The sequence below is a fragment of the Bombina bombina genome, chromosome 6 (genome assembly GCF_027579735.1).
Source record: "Bombina bombina isolate aBomBom1 chromosome 6, aBomBom1.pri, whole genome shotgun sequence".
In the NCBI taxonomy this organism is placed as follows: domain Eukaryota; kingdom Metazoa; phylum Chordata; class Amphibia; order Anura; family Bombinatoridae; genus Bombina; species Bombina bombina.
Window position 1 is genome coordinate 217,252,891 of NC_069504.1, and position 25,960 is coordinate 217,278,850.

A 25,960-nucleotide genomic window follows, 5' to 3' on the forward strand; every position below is an offset into this window, starting at 1 on the left:
CCCCCTTAAATAAACCTAACACTAAGCCCCTGAAGATCTTCCTACCTTGTCTTCACCATCCAGGTTCACCGATCCGTCCTGAAGAGCTCCTCCGATGTCCTGATCCAAGCCCAAGCGGGGGCTGAAGAGGTCCATGATCCGGTCAAAGTCTTCATCCAAGCGGGGCAGAAGAGGATCTTCCATCCGATTGAAGTCATCATCCAGGCGGCATCTTCTATGGTCTTCCATCCGGAGCGAAGCGGCAGGATCCTGAAGACCTCCAGCGCGGAACATCCATCCGGACCGACGACTGAACGACGAATGACTGTTCCTTTAAGGGACGTCATCCAAGATGGCGTCCCTCGAATTCCGATTGGCTGATAGGATTCTATCAGCCAATCGGAATTAAGGTAGGAATTTTCTGATTGGCTGATGGAATCAGCCAATCAGAATCTAGTTCAATCCGATTGGCCGATCCAATCAGCCAATCAGATTGAGCTCGCATTCTATTGGCTGATCGGAACAGCCAATAGAATGCAAGCTCAATCTGATTGGCTGATTGGATCAGCCAATCGGATTGAACTTGATTCTGATTGGCTGATTCCATCAGCCAATCAGAAAATTCCTACCTTAATTCCGATTGGCTGATAGAATCCTATCAGCCTATCGGAATTCGAGGGACGCCATCTTGGATGACGTCCCTTAAAGGAACAGTCATTCGTCGTTCAGTCGTCGGTCCGGATGGATGTTCCGCGCTGGAGGTCTTCAGGATCCTGCCGCTTCGCTCCGGATGGAAGACCATAGAAGATGCCGCCTGGATGATGACTTCAATCGGATGGAAGATCCTCTTCTGCCCCGCTTGGATGAAGACTTTGACCGGATCATGGACCTCTTCAGCCCCCGCTTGGGCTTGGATCAGGACATCGGAGGAGCTCTTCAGGACGGATCGGTGAACCTGGATGGTGAAGACAAGGTAGGAAGATCTTCAGGGGCTTAGTGTTAGGTTTATTTAAGGGGGGTTTGGGTTAGATTAGGGGTATGTGGGTGGTGGGTTGTAATGTTGGGGGGGGGGTATTGTATTTATTCTTTTACAGGCAAAAGAGCTGAAATTCTTGGGGCATGCCCCGCAAAGGGCCCTGTTCAGGGCTGGTAAGGTAAAAGAGCTTGTAATTTTTTTAATTTAGAATAGGGTAGGGAATTTTTTATTTTGGGGGGCTTTGTTATTTTATTAGGGGGCTTAGAGTAGGTGTAATTAGTTTAAAATTGTTGTAATATTTTTCTTATGTTTGTAAATATTTTTTATTTTCTGTAACTTAGTTCTTTTTTATTTTTTGTACTTTAGCTAGTTTATTTAATTGTATTTATTTGTAGGAATTGTGTTTAATTAATTTATTGATAGTGTAGTGTTAGGTTAATTGTAGGTAATTGTAGGTAGTTTATTTAATTATTTTATTGATAGGGTAGTGTTAGGTTTAATTATATCTTAGGTTAGGATTTATTTTACAGGTAAATTTGTTATTATTTTAACTAGGTAACTATTAAATAGTTCTTAACTATTTAATAGCTATTGTACCTGGTTAAAATAATTACAAAGTTGCCTGTAAAATAAATATTAATCCTAAAATAGCTATAATATAATTATAATTTATATTGTAGCTATATTAGGATTTATTTTACAGGTAAGTATTTAGCTTTAAATAGGAATCATTTATTTAATAAGAGTTAATTTATTTCGTTAGATAAAAATTATATTTAACTTAGGGGGGTGTTAGTGTTAGGGTTAGACTTAGCTTTAGGGGTTAATCAATTTATTAGAATAGCGGTGAGCTCCGCTCGGCAGATTAGGGGTTAATAATTGAAGGTAGGTGTCGGCGATGTTAGGGAGGGCAGATTAGGGGTTAATACTATTTATTATAGGGTTAGTGAGGCGGATTAGGGGTTAATAACTTTATTATAGTAGCGCTCAGGTCCGCTCGGCAGATTAGGGGTTAATAAATGTAGGCAGGTGTCGGCGACGTTGAGGGGGGCAGATTAGGGGTTAATAAATATAATATAGGGGTCAGCGATGTTAGGGCAGCAGATTAGGGGTACATAGGGATAACGTAGGTGGCGGCGATTTGCGGTCGGAAGATTAGGGGTTAATTATTTTAAGTAGCTGGCAGCGACGTTGTGGGGGGCAAGTTAGGGGTTAATAAATATAATATAGGGGTCGGCGGGGTTAGGGGCAGCAGATTAGGGGTACATAAGTATAACGTAGGTGGCGGTCGGCAGATTAGGGGTTAAAAATTTTAATCGAGTGGCGGCGATGTGGGGGGAGCTCGGTTTAGGGGTACATAGGTAGTTTATGGGTGTTAGTGTACTTTAGGGTACAGTAGTTAAGAGCTTTATGAACCGGCGTTAGCCAGAAAGCTCTTAACTCCTGCTATTTTCAGGCGGCTGGAATCTTGTCGTTAGAGCTCTAACGCTCACTTCAGAAACGACTCTAAATACTGGCGTTAGAAAGATCCCATTGAAAAGATAGGCTACGCAAATGGCGTAGGGGGATCTGCGGTATGGAAAAGTCGCGGCTGAAAAGTGAGCGTTAGACCCTTTAATCACTGACTCCAAATACCAGCGGGCGGCCAAAACCAGCGTTAGGAGCCTCTAACGCTGGTTTTGACGGCTACCGCCGAACTCCAAATCTAGGCCTTAGACTTTTAGCACGAATACAGGAGTCACATATAAAATCAATTAATTCATTAATTGTTCCACAAAAGGAGTCATATATCTTCTCTATTGCTCGTGTAAATGTTTTTATGTGGGTAAAACTTTTAGAGAATTACGCTCCCGCATTACAGAACATAGAGACGATATAAAGGACTTCAATATTGATAGCCCAGTGGCGAGACATTTTGCTCAATTTCACAAATCAAAAATTGATGAACTTCACTTTATTGGAATAGAATCAGTTAAACTGAGCATGCGCGGGGGGGACATTGATAGAATTCTTTTACAAAAAGAAACAAGATGGATGTACAAACTGAACACCCTATCTCCCAATGACTTAAATGAAAAATTGGAATTTGCTTCCTTTTTAGGCTAATTCCTTATACCTTACTTTGTCTGCACATCTCCATTTATTTCTATGTATGTAGAGAATATGGGATCTCAAAAGTAACAAAATAAATCAAAATTGTAAATATATACTACTATGATGAGCTAAATCGCACATATTTGTTGTTAGAGTAATTTGACACACATAACATTATAATTAAGTATTGTCTTTTTAAATATTGCACAATGGTGTATTAAAATAAAATTGTTTTTAGTATATTTTGTATATATGATTTGTTGCGGATGTGTGTGTGAGTGAGTATCTGAATCATTGAAGTGTATCTAATCAATTTCTGCTATGGAATACTTCACCTTGGTCACTTGAGAAGCCCTGCATTTAGCTGTACTTAAAAGTAACAATTGTAAAGACATTGTAACAGCGGCTAATTGTGATTGACATGAATTTCATCAAATGAAAAAGATTCTGGAACCCGGCATCCAATAAAAAGGCTGGTAATCAAGGTGTCGTTAGCACCTGGAAGAAGCTCCATGCTGCACTGACTGAAGGAGCGAAACGAGCGTTTGGACTCGTCGTGCTTGGCAGCCCTTACAGCAGATCCCCTGCTCATCCTGACTTACCCTTGATGTCTGGACGCTCTAAGAACGAGGCAGCTAGGAGGGGCGACCTCGTGAACAAATACAGGTAGAATATGTTATACGCATCTGTACACCGAATATTACTGTCTTAAAAGAATACAGCACCTGTGAATAAAGACGCGTGTTTCTATTGCTCCTCCTATGCTACGCCTTTAAAGCACTATTCGACTCAGTAACTATTGGGGTTCAAGTCTGAAGTAACTGGTCTCCATACACCGGGGACTGTATAACTGCATCCATTTCTTGCATTAACGCTGCACTTATTGGATTACAAATATCTGCAAGTCTGAAACGGACTGTTTTTTGTCTATTTCCCCTGGTGCACCAGATAATAACTTTTTGGCCAGTACTTTATCACACTGCTTTGTGTGGGATCCACTGTATGAATGTGAATGTGTGTATTGTGCATTTAGTTAATAAATATTTATATCGTTTTTGACATACAAGCTTTTTGTTGTGCATTTATTTAATTTTACAGTTGTGCTGGATTTACCTAGACTTTTGGGAATTTCTTATTGTGAAATCCCCACTTCCTTTTCTATGTTGTTTCAGTTGTAGATATCACCTTCTCTCCCTCCGGGGAGGGTGGGCTCTCCTGGCGCCTACCAGAATACCTCCTCGTGGACTCCCAGATTCCGCTCTGGACATGGGAGATAGAGGGGTTTTTGAGTATAAACGACACGGGATCCACATCTGCGCTGACTCTATGGGCGGCGCTTAAGGCCTACCTCCGCGGGCTCTTTATGCAAAAATCCTCAGAGATTAGAAGACGCAAAGGGGCCAGTTTAGCCCAACTATATCACGAATACTCTATCTCCAGAACCCAGCTTAGAAGGACTAGAACAGATTCCCTAGTTAGGAAAGTCCAGTCCCTCAGAAAACAGATCGAGACCTGTGAGCTGGAGAGGGTTCAGAGGGGACTTTATCTCTTGAAACAGAGATACTACCACAAAGGGCACAGGGTGGACCGGCTCTTGGCCCACAAACTCCAACAAAGAACCTTACTGAATAAGATAGTTTACGTTACAAGAGACGATAAGAAATTCTATTCTCCTAGCGATATAGGAGATGTTTTCTCAGACTATTACAGAGGTCTATATCAGATAGCTGATGACCCCTGCACTCGTTATGCGCCAGCGCACGCTATCCCTGAGTTCCTTGATAGGCTCCACTTACCACAGGTCCCGGAGGGTATGGGGGAACAACTTATTGCCCCCATCACCGTTGAGGAGATTGAGAAAATGATTAAGAGCCTGAAGGCACATAAATCCCCAGGACCGGAGAGCTTTGATGCCTTATTTTAAAAGAAATTTGTGACCCAGCTATGTCCTCTTCTCGTCCGTGTGTTTGGCGAGGCCATGGACACTGGTAGCTTCCCCCAAGACTTCCTAGAGGCATAAATCATAACTATACCCAAGCCAGGGAAAAACCCTGAGCTTTGTGAGAGCTACCACCCAATATCTCTCATCAATGGAGATGTAAAGCTATATGCAAAAATACTAGCCTCAAGGCTAAATAAAATCCTCCCGGTTTTGATCCATCATGATCAGGTGGGGTTTACCCTGGGGCTACAGGGCTCAGACAACACCAGACGCCTGCTGAACATCTTTTTTGAGACAGCTGCGCTTGGAATCCCACTGGTCACCCTGTCATTAGATGCTGAGAAAGCTTTCGACAGGGTCCGGTGGGAAAACATGGTCGAGGTCCTGCGCTCTTTCGGATTTCCACCCACTTTTATCACGGAAGTAATGGCTTTATATTCAGGCCCATTCACTAGAGTGAGAGGATTGGGGTTTGTCTCTAGAGCCTTTGAGATCCGGAATGGCACGAGACAGGGGTGCCCTCTGTCACCACTCCTTTTTGCTCTAATAATGGAACCGCTAGCGACAAGACTCCGGACGACCCCCTCTATCCAACCTTTAGTGTTGCATGATATACCGCAGGTCCTAGCTCTCTTTGCTGGTGACTTGACGATCTTCCTGGCGGACCCGGAGGAGTCGCTCCCTGAGTTGTTTGAGATCCTGACCGAATTTGCTAATTTAACATATTACAAACTCAACTATTCTAAGACTGAGGCCTATGCTATTGGCCTACCGGAAACCACTCTGGAGACTCTGAGAGGGTCCTATCCATTTAAGTGGTCAACAGAAGGACTGAAACATCTGGGGGTAGTACTCTCTCATGATCCTAAGAGAATAGTGACCACAAATTATGGGTCTCTGCTCAAAGAGCTTGAACAGACAGTCTCTAGTTGGAAGGTCCCGGAGGTCTCATGGACGGGTAGGATTGCGGCTGTAAAGATGCTCCTGCTCCCAAAGCTGATCTATCTATTCCAATGCCTCCCGGTCCCGGTTCCGGCATATCTCCTCAACCATTTTCAATCTATCTTTACGAAAAACGTATGGAAGGGACAGCATGTGCGGCTTCCCCTGACCCAACTACAAAAAACAAAAAGATGCGGAGGCATGTCGATGCCAAATATTTCATTATACTATAAAGCTGCCATGCTCTCACATATTGCTGCTTGGGGGGTGAAGGACTGCTCCGTGAGGTGGTACCAAATAGAGCAGGGCTTGTTGCCTGCTGGAGTGGACATAGCCAACCTCATATGGATCCCTGACCACGCAGAGGTACTGAGCGGAATACACTGCCGCATAGTCAAGACCTGCCTGAAACTCTAGAGAGGTCTCCAACCTCTAGACTCAGTTGCCCCGCATCCCTCCCCTATACACTCTGTCAAGGCTTTGCTACATTGCCTTCCTGAATCCCACCCCAGGAGGTGGGAAGCCTTAGGGCTCAGGCTACTCTCGGAATTGTACAGAGGAGACGCCCTGGCTATCCCACCCCTAAATTATCCGACGGACAGTTTTCCCAGAGATCTACAGTTCGAATACCTCCGCCTGGTTTCGCTTCTCTTATCTTGGGGATTCCAGAGGGCTAATGTGAGAGCTCTCACTAAATGGGAGCGGAGATGGTCAGCAGCTAGGCCTCTACGAGGCTCTCTATCGTTCCATTACAGGATTCTTTTGGACTCTCCTCACTTCATAAAAATCCGGTCCCCGAAGGACTGGGAGAGAGACCTGGGGGTGGAGGCTCCGGATGGTAAATGACAAAGTGCTCTTCAGGATGTCGGCACAGCAGTGCGCTGCTCCAACCTGTTTGAACTGTATCTTAAAATCCTACTTAGGTGGCACTGGGTACCAACCAGGCTGCATAGAGTGTACCCCTCCCGGTCGGCAGACTGTTGGAGAGGCTGCGCCCAATGAGGTACTCACCTCCACATCTGGTGGGAATGCCCCAAATTGAAGCATTTTTGGAACCAGGTGGCTGGGCTACTCCAGAAACTGGGTCTCATTGGCGATCTCTCAGGAGGTATGGCGCTCTTTCATTTCGGTCTGCAAGACCTCCCAAAATCATCCCGTCTTCTAGGTGTTATTATCCTCTTGACGGCAAAACTGGCTATAGCTAGACAGTGGATGAAACAAGCCCCTGTTTCACTTACCCCAGTCCTTGAGTCTCTGGATTATATCCAAAACATGGAGGAATACGCACTAAGGGTTGAAGGCCGCTATGACTTCTACTGTTCTATATGGTTGGCATGGGAGGAGTATAGGAGACCTGGCGAATCTGACGCCTTGACGGATGACCGGATAGATGTGTAGCTCTGAATCTGGGCCGGGACCCTGGTGGTCTGAGCACCCCATTGGCCCTTAGTGCCCCCCCCTTTTTTTTTTTTTTTTCTCTTCGTCCTCCACTCCCTTCTCTCTTACCTGTCCTTCCCCTGGCCCCAACCCCCTGGCAACAGTTCTCCAGGTTACCCCCCTCCCCTTATACCACGCATTGTCTTTCAGCTGATTCCCGCATACGAATCTAATAACCCTCACATTGTATATTATCACGGTAACAATCACCTAACACTTGGCTTCTGTTTATATGATCCATACTGAGAATCCTTATTCCTGAGAGTTTTGTCTTCAGACAAGTACTAGTTTCCAGGTCCCATAAGTGGATCTATTTCACATTGTTGACGCGTGTATGTTCTGTTATTAAATTATAAAATGGGGCACCATTAGGGTCAATACCGCGCTCCTACTATTGTTTAATGTATTTATGTTTGAATGATGGAAATGCTGTCATGTAATATTGTTTGAGATATTGCCCTACCTGCTATGTTTGTACTTTGATATATTTCATTGCCTCAATAAAAACACTTTTCAAAAAAAAAAAAAAAAGCAACACATGATAGAAGTCATGGCATATTCTGTGTTTATTCAATGTTGCTCATACCATGCATATGCATTTCTTGCAGCCATCTGTCCAGGATTCCAGTTCTCTGTAGATGTTACCTTTAACAGTACAAGATCGCTCACAATAGCACTGATCCAATCTGTTCATTCTCTGTTCAGCTCTTGACAGCTACAAGCATAAAGAACAGATTACAATACAAACAAACATTGCCATGTCTACATTTTAATACATACAGCATACATGGTATGGCAAAAAAAATAGTATATGCACTAGTCAAAAGTGTCAACTAAACTTTGATACTGAACACTAGGAAAGGTTTAAAATGCTGGCTAGGAAACCAATATGCAATCTTATAATTTATTCATTATTTTCATATTTCATCATCAAATGAAAACACTTAAGCCCTTAATGGGCCAATGGCTAGATGAGCATTTTTTCATTCATATTTATTTTTGCTCACAATTTTATAATACATGGTAATAATAACCAAATCAGCAAAACACAATGTTTTTATGTTTCACTATCTCTTTAACATGTAAATAAACAACCAGTTAATGTAGTTAATTGGTTAAAAATGTCTTTCCTTATTTGTTTGCAAACAAAAATGAATAATAATGAAAAAAATGCCTACCAGTGACTTACATGAATTTACCAAGGTAGCACAGTATAATGCATCATCAAGACATCTTCATTTGATGTAAGCAGATGCTAGGGAGTTCAGACCTTTTTAACTTATATTAGGATCTGTTCTGAGCCTTTAGAACAATGCACAGTGTCATCTTTTGGCTTTCACCTTTCCAGTTGTTTTTTATTGAAAAAAATATATAATTTTGTTTTAAATAAAAAAACTAAAATATACTTTTGGGGATCTGTTCGCTGATTAATTTTCTGAGTGCTAATTACTACCAAGAGCTCACGGTAGCAATGACCAGTCACTTCTATTGGCCGATTTATCGCGTTCCTGTAAACAGGCGAATTCGCCTGTTTATGGGCACCCGATAAATTAGTGCTCCACTTGTAATCTAGCCTGTAGGTAAATGCTATGAATACAGAGAGACCTACATAGCCCACAATTTGCCTCAAATTCTGTTTTCATTAGTCTTTTTTAGTGAATCTCTCATTTTAACAGTTTTAAACAGTTAATGCAGTAAACTTATATGCATTAGCAAAATAAATCAAATAATGTCACGAAAAAAAATCTTATTATTATTTAACACAAAATATGGTGATTTTTTTTTACTACTAATTCATTAGTTATATTATCTTAAGATTTAATAGGCATCCTTAAGACAATCACAATTTGCTACACACAAATTTTTCAATTATATTCTATTGTGTAAATCTGCAGTTATGATATCACATGTTAGAAATTGCAGCTATATTTCTAAATGTTTTCAGTAATTATGCATGGAGTAGGAATGGCCAGTAGCTATTTAGTGGTGCCTTTAATTAGAGCCTTGGTAGGAGACACAACCATTTAATCTATCCCTCACTTGAATATTTCTCACAGTGATCAGGCATGATTCCTCTTTGGTGAGCTAAGCAAAATACATTTTGTACCCCTTTTCCTGCACATAAAGAACAATGTTTTCTCCTTTTTTTAGTGTTTAACCCTTCAATTCTAGATATTTCCTAGACAGAAATTGAGAAACCGTAAGTCAGGATGTATGGAGAGACCGTGCACCCCACTTTGAAAGACGACCATCAAGCCTTCATTGGTAACATGGGCTACAAGGAACTGTATCCCCCACTAAAACCCATGATTACCAGTAGTGAACCATCATGGCAAAAAAGGGATTTGTGGCAAGTTCTGGAGTCATTTTCTAAATTCTGCAATGGGGGGAACAATCCTAGATGATCCACTCCCTACACAGAAATGTACACGTGCATAGTTTTAATGTATTGGCATAGCTGGAACAAGAATGCTTAAGAGTACCAAAGCAACTACCGTCTAGAGGCATCAGATATGTAAATATGCCCCTTAATATACAAATACATAATTATACTCTATGTTTTTAGAATAATTCTGTTCCACATTTTCTATTTCAATAGTCAAAATATTTCCAGCCTCCAATTTGTAAGTTAAAAAACCTTTATTTGCTTACACAGGGTCCATAATACAGCAACAATGTTTCAAACCAGTAATTGGTTCTTAGACATGTCCACATTTTCTATTTGTCTAAACAGCTAATCTAAAATAAATAAAAAGATTGCAATATGCATTTCATTGCATGTGGAATCTTATTTTATCTGTAACCCTAAAGTGTATATTGTCTCAAAGAAAATTGAATGTTTTAGATGAAAGTGTAATTATTTGTATTAAATGAGTACTATGAATGAATTGGAAGATATAAAGCATTACAGTGTTTCTGTTCAGTTAAAATTAAAATGTAAATTTAATATATTCAAGAGCCAAGTCAGATGTTCTATGAATCAAAAGCTACAATAATTGCATTACTAATCAGAAATGGGTTCACCTTTACTATGGTGAGAATATATATCTGTTTCCCTTGCCAATGATTCAGCTAAGGTCAGCTTCATAAGCAGAAATTTCCCCTAAGGACTGTTTTGTCTAATCTTTCATTATAAGATGGACAGTTACTTAAATATATCAGGTCATTCTTATTTTTCAGACAATGTCATAAATAAATCCTAACGTATGGTGTTGTCTGTCAAGATTTTTTGTAAAAAATTTTTTAAATGTAGATGTGCGTGTTGGGGCAAAGGAAAATAAAAATATTCATTTGAATATTAAAATAAAGTGGCATTTTTGTTTGCTATTTTAAAAGGGATGCAGTACTCAGTATTTTGCTATTACTGATATGAACAGTGAACACTTAAACTTGTATAAGAAGGATGTACCTATCAGCCAGTGAGCATTTGCAAAAAGTAGATATCAGTCAATAAGTAGGAACTACATATTGTCAAAGAGTATTAAAAGTTTCTGTTTAAATTTAAGCAGCTATTACTTAGCATTTTCATGTTTAAATAATGTTCCCTCATATGAATGATAGAAACTGTTTTGAATACAATATTGAGTACAATGTCCTTTAATGAAGAATTGCAAAGTCAAAGTGACAAATTATCTTTATTTATTATCTATGTGCTTTGACTGTCATGATGGAGGGAAAAAAATTATCACTGTATCGAGCCGACTACAACAGTGCAACTCTCGGCAGGGCCCTCTACCCATTTGATCCCTATAAATGTTATCTTGTATACCAGATACAGGTATGAGCAATGGCACTACACTTGGACACACTCCCTAATATATACACTGTGGTTGTTCACAATTAGATGTTGTAAAATATTTCTATAATGTTAAAGGGAGGGGTGCTACCGCACAAAAATTACATTAGCACTGAAAGTGGAGGTGATAAAGTCACTTCCACGAAAGAATGCGGATATAGCACTCACTGTCTTAACCTATGGGTGGCGTGAAAATTCCTACTTATAAAACTTAACTTTTATTTATTCTTGTAAAATCAAGGGAGAAGGGGGAAACATATACAATTAAAAACCTAGGATAGAGTAGTCATGTATAGATTTATGAATATACAGAAAGTATAGTTTAAATAGGCCTTTAGGGTATAGTAGCCCAAACAATAGTAATACGGTCTAATCTATACATAAATCACTGTGGCACAGAGGCTCAGTTAATTAAAGCTTAGGTAAATGTTATGCTGATTATTATAAGACATAAGGGTAAGGATTGTCTCTTGTTGCAACTAATTATAGGTTATTACATACAGTAATTATTTAAATGTTAGGTGAGATAGCTTGTCAGTACAATACTAGTTTGATACACTAGATTGAGTATTACTTAATACCTGATATGACTATGTAATTGATGTGACAGTCACGTATAAAATATTGTGTATATCTGGTATCTAAATACAGTCTATCTAGTGTCAGCAGACCTATATGAAGTTCAACTAGATCAATTCACTAATAGATCCCTGAGAAATTGGTAGTATAAAGATTAATGTTCAATACAGATTAGTTTTAATAAACCAAAGTGTTCCATAAGTAATATTGCTATGGTATATAACCGTTGGGTCTGAACTAGATTCGCATTAATGATAACCTTTTTATTATGTACTGTTAGAAATATTCTTATTGCACATTTAAATGCAATCTGATATTTATGCTCCCAGTATTGAAAGGGTACTCAATGCTGTGCACTGTTTCATCAAGGCAGTAGTGTGTATGTTTTTTTGTGGTGTATTTATTTTTTATATGGTAAATGTAATAGATAACTTTGTTGATACAAGCAACAGTAATTTTGCTACAATAGTATCACTGCAGATGTCACAGAGTACCATTGGGCAGCAGTATTGTTGGTTATGATGATTAATTTCACTGATTACTATTACCTAACATTTAAATAATTACTGTATGTAATAACCTATAATTAGTTGCAACAAGAGGCAATCCTTACCCTTATGTCTTATAATAATCAGCATAACATTTACCTAAGCTTTAATTAACTGAGCCTCTGTGCCACAGTGATTTATGTATAGATTAGACCGTATTACTATTGTTTGGGCTACTATACCCTAAAGGCCTATTTAAACTATACTTTCTGTATATTCATAAATCTATACATGACTACTCTATCCTAGGTTTTTAATTGTATATGTTTCCCCCTTCTCCCTTGATTTTACAAGAATAAATAAAAGTTAAGTTTTATAAGTAGGAATTTTCACGCCACCCATAGGTTAAGACAGTGAGTGCTATATCCGCATTCTTTCGTGGAAGTGACTTTATCACCTCCACTTTCAGTGCTAATGTTATCTTGTATACCGCCTGTGTTTATAGCGCTGCAGAATCTATTGACGCTATACAAATACCTGATAATAATAATATACAAATAAAGTCTATATACCCAAGACTTAATGTAAGACAATGAAAAGGACAGTGTTGCATTCACAAAACAAATAGAATATGTTGCATTGAAATTACACCATCACTAACAACAGGTCCTGGCTTTGGCACTATTTAAATGTCATTACATTTGCTGATGTTCTGGCTAAAATGTCTTGCAATACCATACATTTCTGTACAAGCCCATTGAAGTCATTTCAAGTTGGATACGCTAAAAGATATTAGAAAAAAAACAACAACAATGAATTAGCATTACCTTTGCTGATGTTTTGGCTAAAATGTCTTGCAATTCCATAATTTTCTGTACAAGCCCATGGAAGTCATTACAAGTTGGACAAGCTGAAAGATTTTTGAAAAATAATACAAATAATTAGATCAAATACTAGGGTATTATAAAGAACATGTTTTAATTTGACTGTAAAAAAGTAATATTACTTACTGCGATTCAGGTCAGGACACTGAGTTATAAAACCTTGAGGCATAATCACTATTTGCAAATCTTGCATGATACCCTATAACACAAAAAAGCAAATATGCATATTTTATTTTCTTGTTACCTTTCTCTTGGTCAAAGTTGTACTATTCAATGTTTTTGTGTTTTTTCTTCTTCAAAGTTTTTTAAAAATAAACAAAAACAAATCTAGTTACCTAGAGTAATGTAAGCAGAAAATGCTCAGAACTGAGATTGCTACCCAGCCAATGCTACTATCTGCAGGAAGCCGGTATGATAGCTTGTGAGCTGCTACTTACAGCTACCACTGGTAGACAAATGTTACTCCAAGAAGTGACCAACAGGACATTTAGACATTTTTTTGTTGTGCTGATATTTTGCAAACTTTAAAGTCTGTTTAATCATTCACAGTTGACCCCATCACTGCCACATCCCAATATTCCTCTTATCTGCAGTTAATTTGTATAGTTTACTGCATTACCCTTCATTTTTCCACATTGTTTGTTACACAGTAAATGCAGCTGGGCAGAGCATTGTTTCAATATGTTCCTTAATAATTCTTTAACATCTGGGTAACAATTTTGCAGGGCTATTTGGGTCTGATCTGATGTCTGACATCAATATAGGTCTACTAGAAGAGTCATCTATGTTATGATACGTATTTTGGATTATAGAGGGAATCCAGGGTTATTTGAATCTAATCTGAGATCTGAAGAAGGCAGGTAACTTCCTAAGAGTTTGGTGTGCCATATGGGTCTAATATGTACTTAAAGAGGGGATAAAAGACCAGAGGTCAGTGATGATACCTCAACTATAAGGGCAATGCATATATCAGGGTGGTGGATGGTTCAGTGGATTATGATTGGGACAAGGTCATTGGGGACTTATGTTGTCCTTTAGGCTGCAGGCACTGATACTACAAACAATAAAACAATATTGCTAGTTTGCTCCATTAATTTTATGGGAGTTTTTATTTTTGTATTCACTTGTAACATTTGTTGTGCAAAATATATATATAAGTATATATAAGTATATATATATATACAGGTAGCCCTCAGTTTACGCCGGGGTTAGGTTCCAGAATGAATGGTTGTAAATCGAAACCGTTGTAAATTGAAACCCAGTTTATAATGTAAGTCAATGGGAAGTGAGGAAGATAGGTTCCAGGCCCCTCTCAAATTTGTCATAACTAACACCTAATACATTATTTTATATATATTTTAAAGCTTTGAAATGAAGACTTTAAATGCTAAACAGCATTATAAACCTAATAAAACACAGAATATATAATTAAACTAAGTTAAATGAACAAAAACATTTGCTAAACAGCATTTTAAACCTAATAATATAATCACACAACACAGACTTCACTTGCATTTTTCCGCAAACAGTTCTTTCTATGCATTCCAATCTGGACTGATTTATATACAGGAAGAACTTGTTCCTTTGAAATTTGCTCGATAGCTCAGGTCTGGTTAAACTGATTCATTTCAGTTTGCTTGACTTTGCTGCAACACAAGCGGACAGCTCCCCCTACTGGCTATTTTAATAAATGCACTGCTTCTCAATGCTTTTCAATAGCAGTCACATGACTGGAAAACAAGGTTGTTATTCTGAAACGGTGTAAATTTAACTGTTGTAAAACGAGGGCCACCTATATATATATATATATATATATATATATATATATATATATATATATATATATATATATATATATATATATATAAATGATAAACAGCATACCAACATCAATTAAGGGGAAAATAACTATATTTACCTTCATGTGTTTATTTGAAATTTGACAAATTTGTGTATTATAGAATTTTAAAAGCCATTCATTTATTTTAGGAACATCATAAACCATTAGACCAAAAGTGTCTATGTGCATCCCATAATTAACAGGTATGTTATGTGAGATAAAATCATGAATAACCTATACCTGTATAGTAAATGGACTTCTAAGGCTTACCAGTCACATTTTAGCATTTTCTTTATTGACCATTTGCCATAGTGTCACACAGATGGATTTTCTACAGAAAGGGTATTTAAAATACACATTTTATAAACTCTCAAATTTAAAGAATAATCCTATTAATAAATCATTCTACAATAAGTATGTTGCTGGGTATCTAATGCTAGATACTCAGTGCCAGACTTTTCCTTTGCCCCAAGAGGGCATCTGATCCGGTTGCCTACAGTTGATAAGAGCATTTTATTATTAAACAATTGCATTGGATATAACTATGTGTTACCTTAAAAAAAATGTTAAACCTATAACTAGACCAGTAGTAAATTTCTGCTCTTAGCTGATATTAACTATGTGTTTTGTTTTGTTTTTAAACACATACCTTAAAATAACCATGCGCATTATTCCTTTGTCCAACCCATAGCGTTGTACCAGAGGGTATATCCATGTATGTTTTTTCCACAATTCTTTCATAAATTCTGTTGAAAGTGTTACCAAATGTTAGTTAACAATCCATACAACACAGGCAATATAGTCAGTGTTAGTATACTTACTTGTTGCAGTCTATATGTAAAACCAAATGGGATGCACTGATTGCTAGGGAAAATCTATGCCATTTATCATCCGCCAAAATATAAGGGAAAACTTCTGTTTGTGATCGATGACTTCCTGTACGATAATGTAATCGGATTTCATTTCGATGCCCACTGCTCTCAAGCTCAAGATATCTGAATGAGGCGAGTAAATAATAAAAGATCTTATATCAAAATCAGTGGTTATGTTTGCATTAAATAGTATTATCACAGAAGGCAATGTAGAGTACATATTAAAGGGACACTGAACCCAAATTTTTTTCTTTTTTCTTTTAAGATTCAGATAGAGCATGCAATTTTAAGCAACTTTATAATTTTCTCCTATTATCAAAATGTTCTTCATTCTATTGATATTTTTATTTGGAAAGCAAGAATGTAAGTTTAGAAGCCGGCCCATTTTTGATGAACAACCTGGGTTGTTCTTGTTGATTAGTGGATAAATTCATCAACCAATAAACAAGTGCTGTCCAGTGTTCTGAACTTTCTTTTTCAAATTAAGATAGCAAGAGAACAAATAAAAATTGATAATAGGAGTAAATTAGAAAGTTGCTTAAAATTGCATGCTCTGCCTGAATCAGGAAAGAAAAAAATTTGGTTTCAGTGTCCCTTTATTATTATTATTCTTTATTTATAAAGCGCCAACAGATTCCGCAGTTCTGCCCATGGGTACAAGGATAACAGTACAATGGAGAAACAATACAATAAAAGACAAAATTTTACAGACAAACACAGGGGGAATTGAGGGCCCTATTCCCGTGGGAACTTACTATCCCTTTAACATATTCACAGAGCTGTTTGGAGTATATGGAAGTATAGACTCAGTTTTACATAAACTGCACAAACAGATTAAATATAAATTCTATCTGCCTTTCTATCTATCTACCAATCTAATATCTCTTATTTGTTAACATGAATTTTATCATGTGTTGTGGTTTATTTTTTATGTATTTATTTTACCCTAGAAAAACACTGCAGAACTTTGCAAAATAAAGTCATATAATAACCAGAAGAGTGCTACAAATATAACTAAAATTCAAAGGAAACAGTTTTTGTGTTAAAATCAGTAGAAAAACTCATGGCACTAATAAAAAATATATTACAACTGTTATCCTACACTAACTGCCCCCACCCACACATTTTGACCAGAAATATATTGTTAAACTTTTTCCTGCAAAGATGCTTTAGCAATCATACTGCCATGTCCAAGAACTTAGCCTTGGTAATGCTGCTGACAGTTCTATTGCTAGAGAGGGCTATGGTTTAATGCTAAGGGTATGTCTAGAGCTAGGGTGATAGCTAATGTTAAGGTGAACCCTTTGTAACTTGCTGATCCTATTAGTTTTAAGGAGCTTTTCCTGTCCTATTAGACTGCTCACTGTTTTCTGTTTCTGGGCTATTCTTGGAGTAAGTTGGGTTCTACATTGTGTCTTCTCCACTACTCTAGCTCTCTTTTTATTGGTATGTGACTAATTGAGCTCTAGTCAATGTTGTTGCAATATTTTATTGTCAGCCAACTTGCTTGTTTGTCACTTGACATCTTGAGTTTGCTTTGTTGGTCCTCTCCCGGTTCTTTCTGACCACTAGACCTGTTTTATTTGTACTAACCCATTTATTTATTTTGAGCTAAGCCTTTGATTCGATACAACTTTATATTCACCTGATATTACATTCATTCCCACAAATATTTAAAATGCGATAACAACATTTGGAAACATGTTTGCCATTGCACAAATATTACATGCCTAAATAGTGATATTGTGTTCTATTAATTTTAAGCTAAACTGATGTATGGCTAATAAAATGCTGTTTGACAGTTAAAGACACATGAAACCCATATTTTTCTTTCATGAATCAGAGCATACACTTTTAAACAACTTTCCAATTAATCTTTATTATCATATTCTCTTTATTTTCTTGGTATCCTTTGTTGAAGACAAAACAGTGCACTAGTGTAATCTAGCTAAACACACTGGCTGAGCAAATGACATTAAACATATGTGTGCAGCCACCAATGAGCAGCTAGCTCCCAGTAGTGCATTTCATTGCCACTCTGAGTCTACCTAGATATATTTTACAACAAAGGATACCAAGAAAAAAAAGAAAATTATATAACAGATGTAAATTGGAAAATTATTTAAAAATTGTCTGTTGTATATGAATCATGAAAGTTTAATTGTGGTTTTATTGTCCCTTTAGTATAACTAAAGTGTTCTATTTATAGATTAAAAAATATGTACATATATCATTAATTGTGTCTAATAGGAAGTGATCTCTTTACAATCCTTCAGCACATTATGAGAATTATCAAACTCTGAGGTTGATGAGGTTTAAGCATCGGTTTGGGCTTCCACTGGATCGTCCTTTGCTCAAGCCTGATGCTTCTTATCTTCATTTTCCCCAATTGACATTTCATCCAAATTTTGCTTTTTTATTATCTTATAACTAATCTTATGATAAAGGCCTGTGTATGGCTGAAACGCGTAGATGCAACTTTGAATCCTGATCCCTAACAACCTGAGGACAACCATCAGTATTTCAGAGCGCTCTGGGATTATTGGTTTCAAATTTCCCGCACCGGGACTGACAGTGAGGAAACTCCCTTACTGGAGGATCAAGACTACGTAACGGTTGTGATTACGTCACACGCCAAAGGTTCCTGACGGAGTAGGAAGGAAGATCAGCTACGAGTAGGATCCGGACACCGCAAATAAGGTGATTCTCGTTCCCGGTCGAGACTCTGAAAATAAGAGAGTCTGTCCGGAGGTAAGTTCCCGTAGCTTCAAGGTACTTACAATTAAAGTGTGGGACAGTGACAATAACCGTGTTACACTGGCTATATGACTTTACACAAATTTGAATACTACACAGCTTTTGACCACGTAATTCGTTTTTTGGCCTTAAAATTGTTATAATACGATTAACCATTTGAACTTAAGTTTTATTGGCAGTACTTTGTCTTATTGCATATGCATTTTTAGTGTTTTGAGTAATTTTAACCACCGTTGGTTCTGTGATTGTCATTTTTCTTGTGTGTATTTGTGTGTATCCATTTTCTATCCATTAAATACGATATACTGTAATTGACTATTTTGCACTAATATTTTGCCAGCTATATAATTTTAATATTTATATTTTTAAGGGTTTTAATTTTTAAGGATTAATTATTATATTTTTAAGGATCAATTATTGTGTTTTTATACCCAGCTTTTTTTAGCGCCACATCTATTTTTTCTATCTCTTGTGTTCTTTTATGAATTGCTTTCAGAGTGCAATTCTTGTTTGATGTGTGTAGGTATTTCCAGTATTAAGAAGTTTTTTATTTTGATTCTGTATATTTTTCTATCTATTTCTAATCTTATGATATTGTTTTATACACCACACAGCAAACCAAATATCTGTTTTTTTTATGACTCCTTGTGTGACATATCCCCAATTTATATGACGTGGTCTCATTTGAATTATGATATCAAGCTATATGTCGATTTGATATTACTGTTTTGACATTTGTTTGCTTCCAATTATTTTGCCTACCATAAATACATATTCATAAAGTTTCCACATTACCATACATTTGATTCTTTCTTTTGAGTTCAATGTTTATATACCCTATCAGATTCTCCTAATGCCAAACGTTTTATATCTTCTTTAGTCTGGTATTAATACATACACTGATTTCATTGATATAGTTTCTTCACGGTTTCTAAATAGACCCAGTGATTTTCTTTACCTTGATTCCCCTTTTCTGGGGATTAGCAGAACCAGTCTTTTGTGAAGTAAATGACTCCAAATTCATTGTGCAAGTGGATGCCCAGAAGCTGGGTGATGAGTGTTCTTGTATTGACAAAATAATTTCGAAAGATGTTTCATTGGATTGTTAACTTTTTATTTAGTCCTCTTAAAGAAGCCCTTAACAGTTTTTACAAAATACTCCCCCTGATTATTCTTCTGGAGCATTTGCAATAGTAATGAAAATAGTTGAAGACCATTGTCCAGAATCAATGATTTTGGAAGCCCTGAAGTTGCATATATTATCTTTAAAGGGACACTCAAGTCAAAATAAAAATGTTATGATGTGTATTTGTGTGTATCCATTTTCTATCCATTAAATACGATATACTGTAATTGACTATTTTGCACTAATATTTTGCCAGCTATATAATTTTAATATTTATATTTTTAAGGGTTTTAATTTTTAAGGATTAATTATTATATTTTTAAGGATCAATTATTGTGTTTTTATACCCAGCTTTTTTTAGCGCCACATCTATTTTTTCTATCTCTTGTGTTCTTTTATGAATTGCTTTCAGAGTGCAATTCTTGTTTGATGTGTGTAGGTATTTCCAGTATTAAGAAGTTTTTTATTTTGATTCTGTATATTTTTCTATCTATTTCTAATCTTATGATATTGTTTTATACACCACACAGCAAACCAAATATCTGTTTTTTTATGACTCCTTGTGTGACATATCCCCAATTTATATGACGTGGTCTCATTTGAATTATGATATCAAGCTATATGTCGATTTGATATTACTGTTTTGACATTTGTTTGCTTCCAATTATTTTGCCTACCATAAATACATATTCATAAAGTTTCCACATTACCATACATTTGATTCTTTCTTTTGAGTTCAATGTTTATATACCCTATCAGATTCTCCTAATGCCAAACGTTTTATATCTTCTTTAGTCTGGTATTAATACATACACTGATTTCATTGATATAGTTTCTTCACGGTTTCTAAATAGACCCAGTGATTTTCTTTACCTTGATTCCCCTTTTCTGGGGATTAGCAGAACCAGTCTTTTGTGAAGTAAATGACTCCAAATTCATTGTGCAAGTGGATGCCCAGAAGCTGGGTGATGAGTGTTCTTGTATTGACAAAATAATTTCGAAAGATGTTTCATTGGATTGTTAACTTTTTATTTAGTCCTCTTAAAGAAGCCCTTAACAGTTTTTACAAAATACTCCCCCTGATTATTCTTCTGGAGCATTTGCAATAGTAATGAAAATAGTTGAAGACCATTGTCCAGAATCAATGATTTTGGAAGCCCTGAAGTTGCATATATTATCTTTAAAGGGACACTCAAGTCAAAATAAAAATGTTATGATTCAGACAGAGCATGCGATTTTAAGACACTTTCCAATTTACTTCCATTATACAATTTTGCACAATCTTTTTATATTCACACTTTCTGGGGAACAAGTTGCTACTAAGCATGTACACAAGCTCACAGGGTATACGTATACTAGTCTGTCATATGATACAGGGGGCCGGGAAATGGGAGAAAAAAATAATTTGTCAGGAGAAAAATCGACTACTTATTTGAAATTCAGAGTAAGTGCTATTGCATTGTCTTTTTATAATGCACTTGTTAATAATGTAATTCTACTGCATTGACTGGTCCTTTAATAAAGCAGATTTAGTCCTAGTGTGCCTTGTGAAAAATTAAGGAAATTTTGAATGAGCGTCCACCAGTATAAGGAACATGTGTCTTTCAATCAGGTCAGCAAAATCTATATATACTCTCTCCCAATGATGAGGAATCCATGACCACAGGTGTACTTTTTCTCTTGTTAGCAGCCATTGGGATGGTACACAGCCAATACAAGAAGCAACATGTTTCATCATCCATTTTAGGTGAACACATATACCCTCTAGCCTTTTCCAAACTTTTTGTAGATGTCAAACTTTTTGTATAGACATCCCTGACTTTTTTACGAATTCTGGGGTGTGATAACAACACCTTAAATTATTATTATTTTTTCAGTAATAGTTTGCTTTCAAATACAGTGTTTCTTTTAATATTAGTCTTGCAACTTTGTACTTAACCATAGAATCTAGAATGGGTTGTTATATCTAAATATTTCTATGCTTTCATTAATTGCTGACAGTATTTAATTTTTCTTGGGGTAATATAAAGTATAAATAAATTTAAGAATATCCGTTTATTTGCTGAAGGCAAGTTAAGTTTATATTTAGCTTTAAGAGCATTAAATTCATTCTAGCATTCAATCTATGGTTACTCCCACCCCTTATGCATTTGTTAAACAGGAGTTGATTGTAGACCTATGAGAAATAAGTACCTGTTTAGGGGGAGGAGTTTTACACATTATAAATTAAGAGAGGTGCCATTAGTCTAATAGTGGCCATTGAGAAAGTGAATATGTAATACTTACGAAACATGTTTGACCATTCTGTATACTCAGACTTGTGGATGCTTTATTTAACTTTGCTACGCTATTTAACATATGAAATTCTGTTGAGTCTGCTGAATTTCTTCCTGGGTGCTGCCTTTCGTTTTGGATATGTTTCTTGATTTTGAGCGTTGATGGAGCGCTCCTACACAAGGCGAGCACCGGTGATGTCATCATCCTGAGACCGTGTGCCTGGGCGTTCAGTTGCGGATAGCGTGAAGACGGTTGTGTGTGCCTGGGCGTTCAGTTGCGGATAGCGTGAAGACGGTTGTGATTTCTGAATAGGCTGTGTGCTGTTGCGGAGGAGACATTTCTTTGAGCGCTGCTCTCTTTGTTTTCTTGGACAGGAAGATACTAGGGAAGTGGCTGCACGATAGCTAATGTCTGTTCTGTGTACACAGATCAATTTAGTGCATTTGCTTTCCAAAGCTTTTCAATAGAAGTCACATGACTGAAAAAAAGGCTGTTATTCTGAAAGGGCGCCAATTGAACCAGCGTAAACCAAGAGCCACCTGCAAATTGTCAATGTGTCAGCATTAGTATTTTGAGTATGAGGATGAGATGTATTTTGATATTTGTGTACACATAAAAAGTACAACAAAACATCATTTTGCAGTCTTGTTGTGGTTGAATTAAATGTATCTTTTTTGGATTAAAAATACCTAACAAAGCATGTGATCTGTCAATATGGTAAAGGCTCTAACATAAATGTAATAGGGGATTTTTTGTAATGCCCTCACAATTTGAATGCCTCTCTATTTGGGTATATTTTGTTTTTGAAGTACTGTGATATCTAGAGGCAAAAACTTCAGGTCTGTCACTGTCATACTCCAGAATATGAGATAAGACAGCTTATATAACATATGGAGAAGCCTTACAGACATTAGACAGTAGAGTGTAGTTGTAATGAACTAGGAAATTTGAATTTTTAATGAGCTATTTTGGTTTTTGAAATGCAGAAGTACATTTGTCTGTACAGTTTAATTTTCTGTTACCCTATAAATGTATGTGTGATGGAAACATCACCTGGCAGCAGGGGCGTATCATGGCCTAAGCCAACAAGGTCCGTGCCTAGGGCGGAACATTTAGGGATGAAGGCAGGGGTGAAGCATTTTTTGCATATTTGTATGAGCCATATGTATTTATTTATTAACCCATAGCACGTTATAAGCCTGTACTGGCAGAGCAGGTGAGGGCAGAGCAGGCAGAGATACCAGCTTTAATAGCTGTCACTTCAGCTTTTGCTGTCTTTCGGAGAGCCGCAGCATATTAAGATTCCCACTTCCCTCCACCGATCAATAAAAAATGCTGGGCAAGGGTCAGGTTAGACTCCTGCTGTTACAACTTTCTGTGTGTGTTGTGTGCTAACCGAGGTGAGTGAGGCCTGACATATATTTAACAAATCTTTTTTTTTTAACCCCTTGGCTTTAAAAGGGTAAAGAATATACAGGCTTTTTCTCATTTATAATTTTTATTGAGGTTAACAGACACAGTACAGACAATTTAAAGGCTTAAAGTGTTTCCGTCAGTGTAAATGGCAATACAATTTTCCATAGCAAATATACATTTTCTCAGGCATACAGTTACATATATAAATATATACAATAAAATTTAAAACAATTATACAAATACTGTTATTAGAAAACTGGCTATAAAGTAATGCCTGAAATGCACTTTTTGAGGGAAGCTGGACTAAACCTCAAGTTTTTTGCCTCCTAAGACTCAAAGAAGCCACTTTTTGGCCTCACCACTACTCAAAATGAACAAATCAACAGGAGGGAGTTATATTTAAGGTCCCATATGGACCCTTCTATGTCTTGCAGTATGAGCCCATTATAAATAGATAAGCCACTTTTGGGCTCTTCTAAACCAAGTTAACCAAACTATCAGGAAGCTGACACGTATGAAACATAAACGTAAATTTAGCAACATCTGCATTGTACCACAAAAAGGGAAAAATAAGTGTCAGATATAAACTATTAGGTATAAGCTCACAGGATATCTGGAAGGAGAGCCCTACCTATTATTTTCTTGAAGGGAACTTTATAATAATAAGGACAGGTAACCTCCAATTTTAGGAACCTTATCTCAAGGACTAATAATACATTGTGACAGACAGAAGGGCGCCAAAAATTAATTTATGGGGTCTTTAATCTGCATGGTCCTAGTAGTAGCTAAATTAGGGCATGGATCATATTTGTCATGCAGACCTTGCCTCATATTTTGTTGATAAGGTGTTTGCTTCTGACTTCTGAGTACTAAAGTTCTGCTATTGAGGAGCTAAAGAAACTGGCACCTCTACCATTTAAATATCCAAGTTAGGGCACTTTTAACCTTAGAATTAAATAAAATGTAGCAATCAATTAAAAGACCTTTCAAATCATAGCACCATATGATCATCACATAATGAAAAGCTGATTTAATTACACCCCACTGTCACGGCCGCTGAAAGTACGGCTTCCAAAAACATATCAAAAGAAGTAAGATTGAAGGAAGCAAGTGTGAGCAAGGAATTGGGTATCTACATTAAAGGTAACAATAGCAACATGGATACAGTGTACAACAACTTAGCTCATCAAGAAGATCAGAGCAATAATGACTTGCATATGCATCAGTTACAATATTCTCATTTAACTTTTTTGAAGTTGCTGCCTAACATAATGGACACAAGTGTATTAATCTATTTAGGCCTAGATTACAAGTGGAGCGATAATTTACCATGCGCTCATAAATGGGCAAATTCGCCCGTTTACAGGCGCGCAATAAATAACTAGCCATTACAATTGGCGCTCAGAAAACTAGACCTCTAGTTTATTTTTGAAATAACCCCCAATAGGCCCAAAAATAAAGAATATTCTTTTTATTATTATTATTATTATTAATAATAAAAAAACTGCAAAAAGCAGTTATGAGGGGTTAAAGTAAAGTAAAAGCACTTTTCAGTGCAGTTTTTTTTCTAACTGTGTACTCCCTGTAAATATATATATATAAAAATATATATATATTTTTATATATATATTTATATATATATATATATTTATATATATATATATTTATATATATATATATATATATATATATATATATATATATATATATATATATATTTAAATCTGCTGCCCATCACTGCGTGACTTACCCCCTTCGTTGCGCTAGTTCTCATGCCGTGTCTCACAGCATTGTGGCTAACTTGTAATACTAGCGCACATTTGCGTGCACTGGTATTACTTTTCGTAAAAGCGATATTTGGCGCTCTACTTCTAATCTAGCCATTATTGTATAGGCGCCCTCCCTGTTCCAGGAGTTCAATTTCAAGGTCTAGAGGTATAAACCAATATAGAGAGGTTTAAACATATAGCACACAATATATATCTTAAATCCTACTGGTATCAGAAACTTGGCAAAATTAAAATATGGAATACAAACCATGAATCAGAACTGGCTGCATCTCATCATCAGCTACAAGGGCCACCCATTTTATATGATGTTGACTAATAGCTATAAATACAACTGTATCTGATAAAGATATTTGTCAGAATATAGTTATGGGAAGTGGAGCTGCCTAATAGAGAACTGACTGTGTAGCAAGCTATATCAGTACTAGTAAGAACATTAAACTAATATATCCAGACAATAATGATCTTATGAGCTGTTCGGGAAAATACATAGATTCTAATATCTATCGTCACCCTAAATGTAGATATTAACTCAGTAATATTTTTAACATCATAGATTTAGTTGAGTAAAGCATGAGCTTAACAGATACATCAGGTATATGCAAAGGGGTAACTAGAAGCCACAGGGCCCAGGTGCAAGAATCTAAGAAGGGCCCCCCAACCCCCCCCCCCCAAAAAAAAAAAAAGTGAATTTGATACATATCTTTTTTTTTTTTTTTTTTTTACATTTAACACAGAAAAATAAAGTGAATCAGATTACATGTCTGC

The 25,960-nt window shown here is 36.7% G+C and overlaps 1 protein-coding gene across 1 annotated transcript in view; it reads right to left on the reverse strand.

The window, feature by feature from the left end:
* The window catches only part of NELL2 (neural EGFL like 2), a 556,616-nt gene that overhangs the window by 350,360 nt on the left and 180,296 nt on the right, over positions 1 to 25,960 (reverse strand). Inside the window, exons 4-8 of the mRNA XM_053719205.1 lie at positions 15,779 to 15,952; positions 15,607 to 15,703; positions 13,244 to 13,316; positions 13,061 to 13,143; positions 7,957 to 8,085 (exon numbers count right to left, since the gene is read on the reverse strand). Coding sequence (XP_053575180.1) covers positions 7,957 to 8,085; positions 13,061 to 13,143; positions 13,244 to 13,316; positions 15,607 to 15,703; positions 15,779 to 15,952 — 556 coding nt within the window. The remainder of the gene's footprint in view (positions 1 to 7,956; positions 8,086 to 13,060; positions 13,144 to 13,243; positions 13,317 to 15,606; positions 15,704 to 15,778; positions 15,953 to 25,960) is intronic.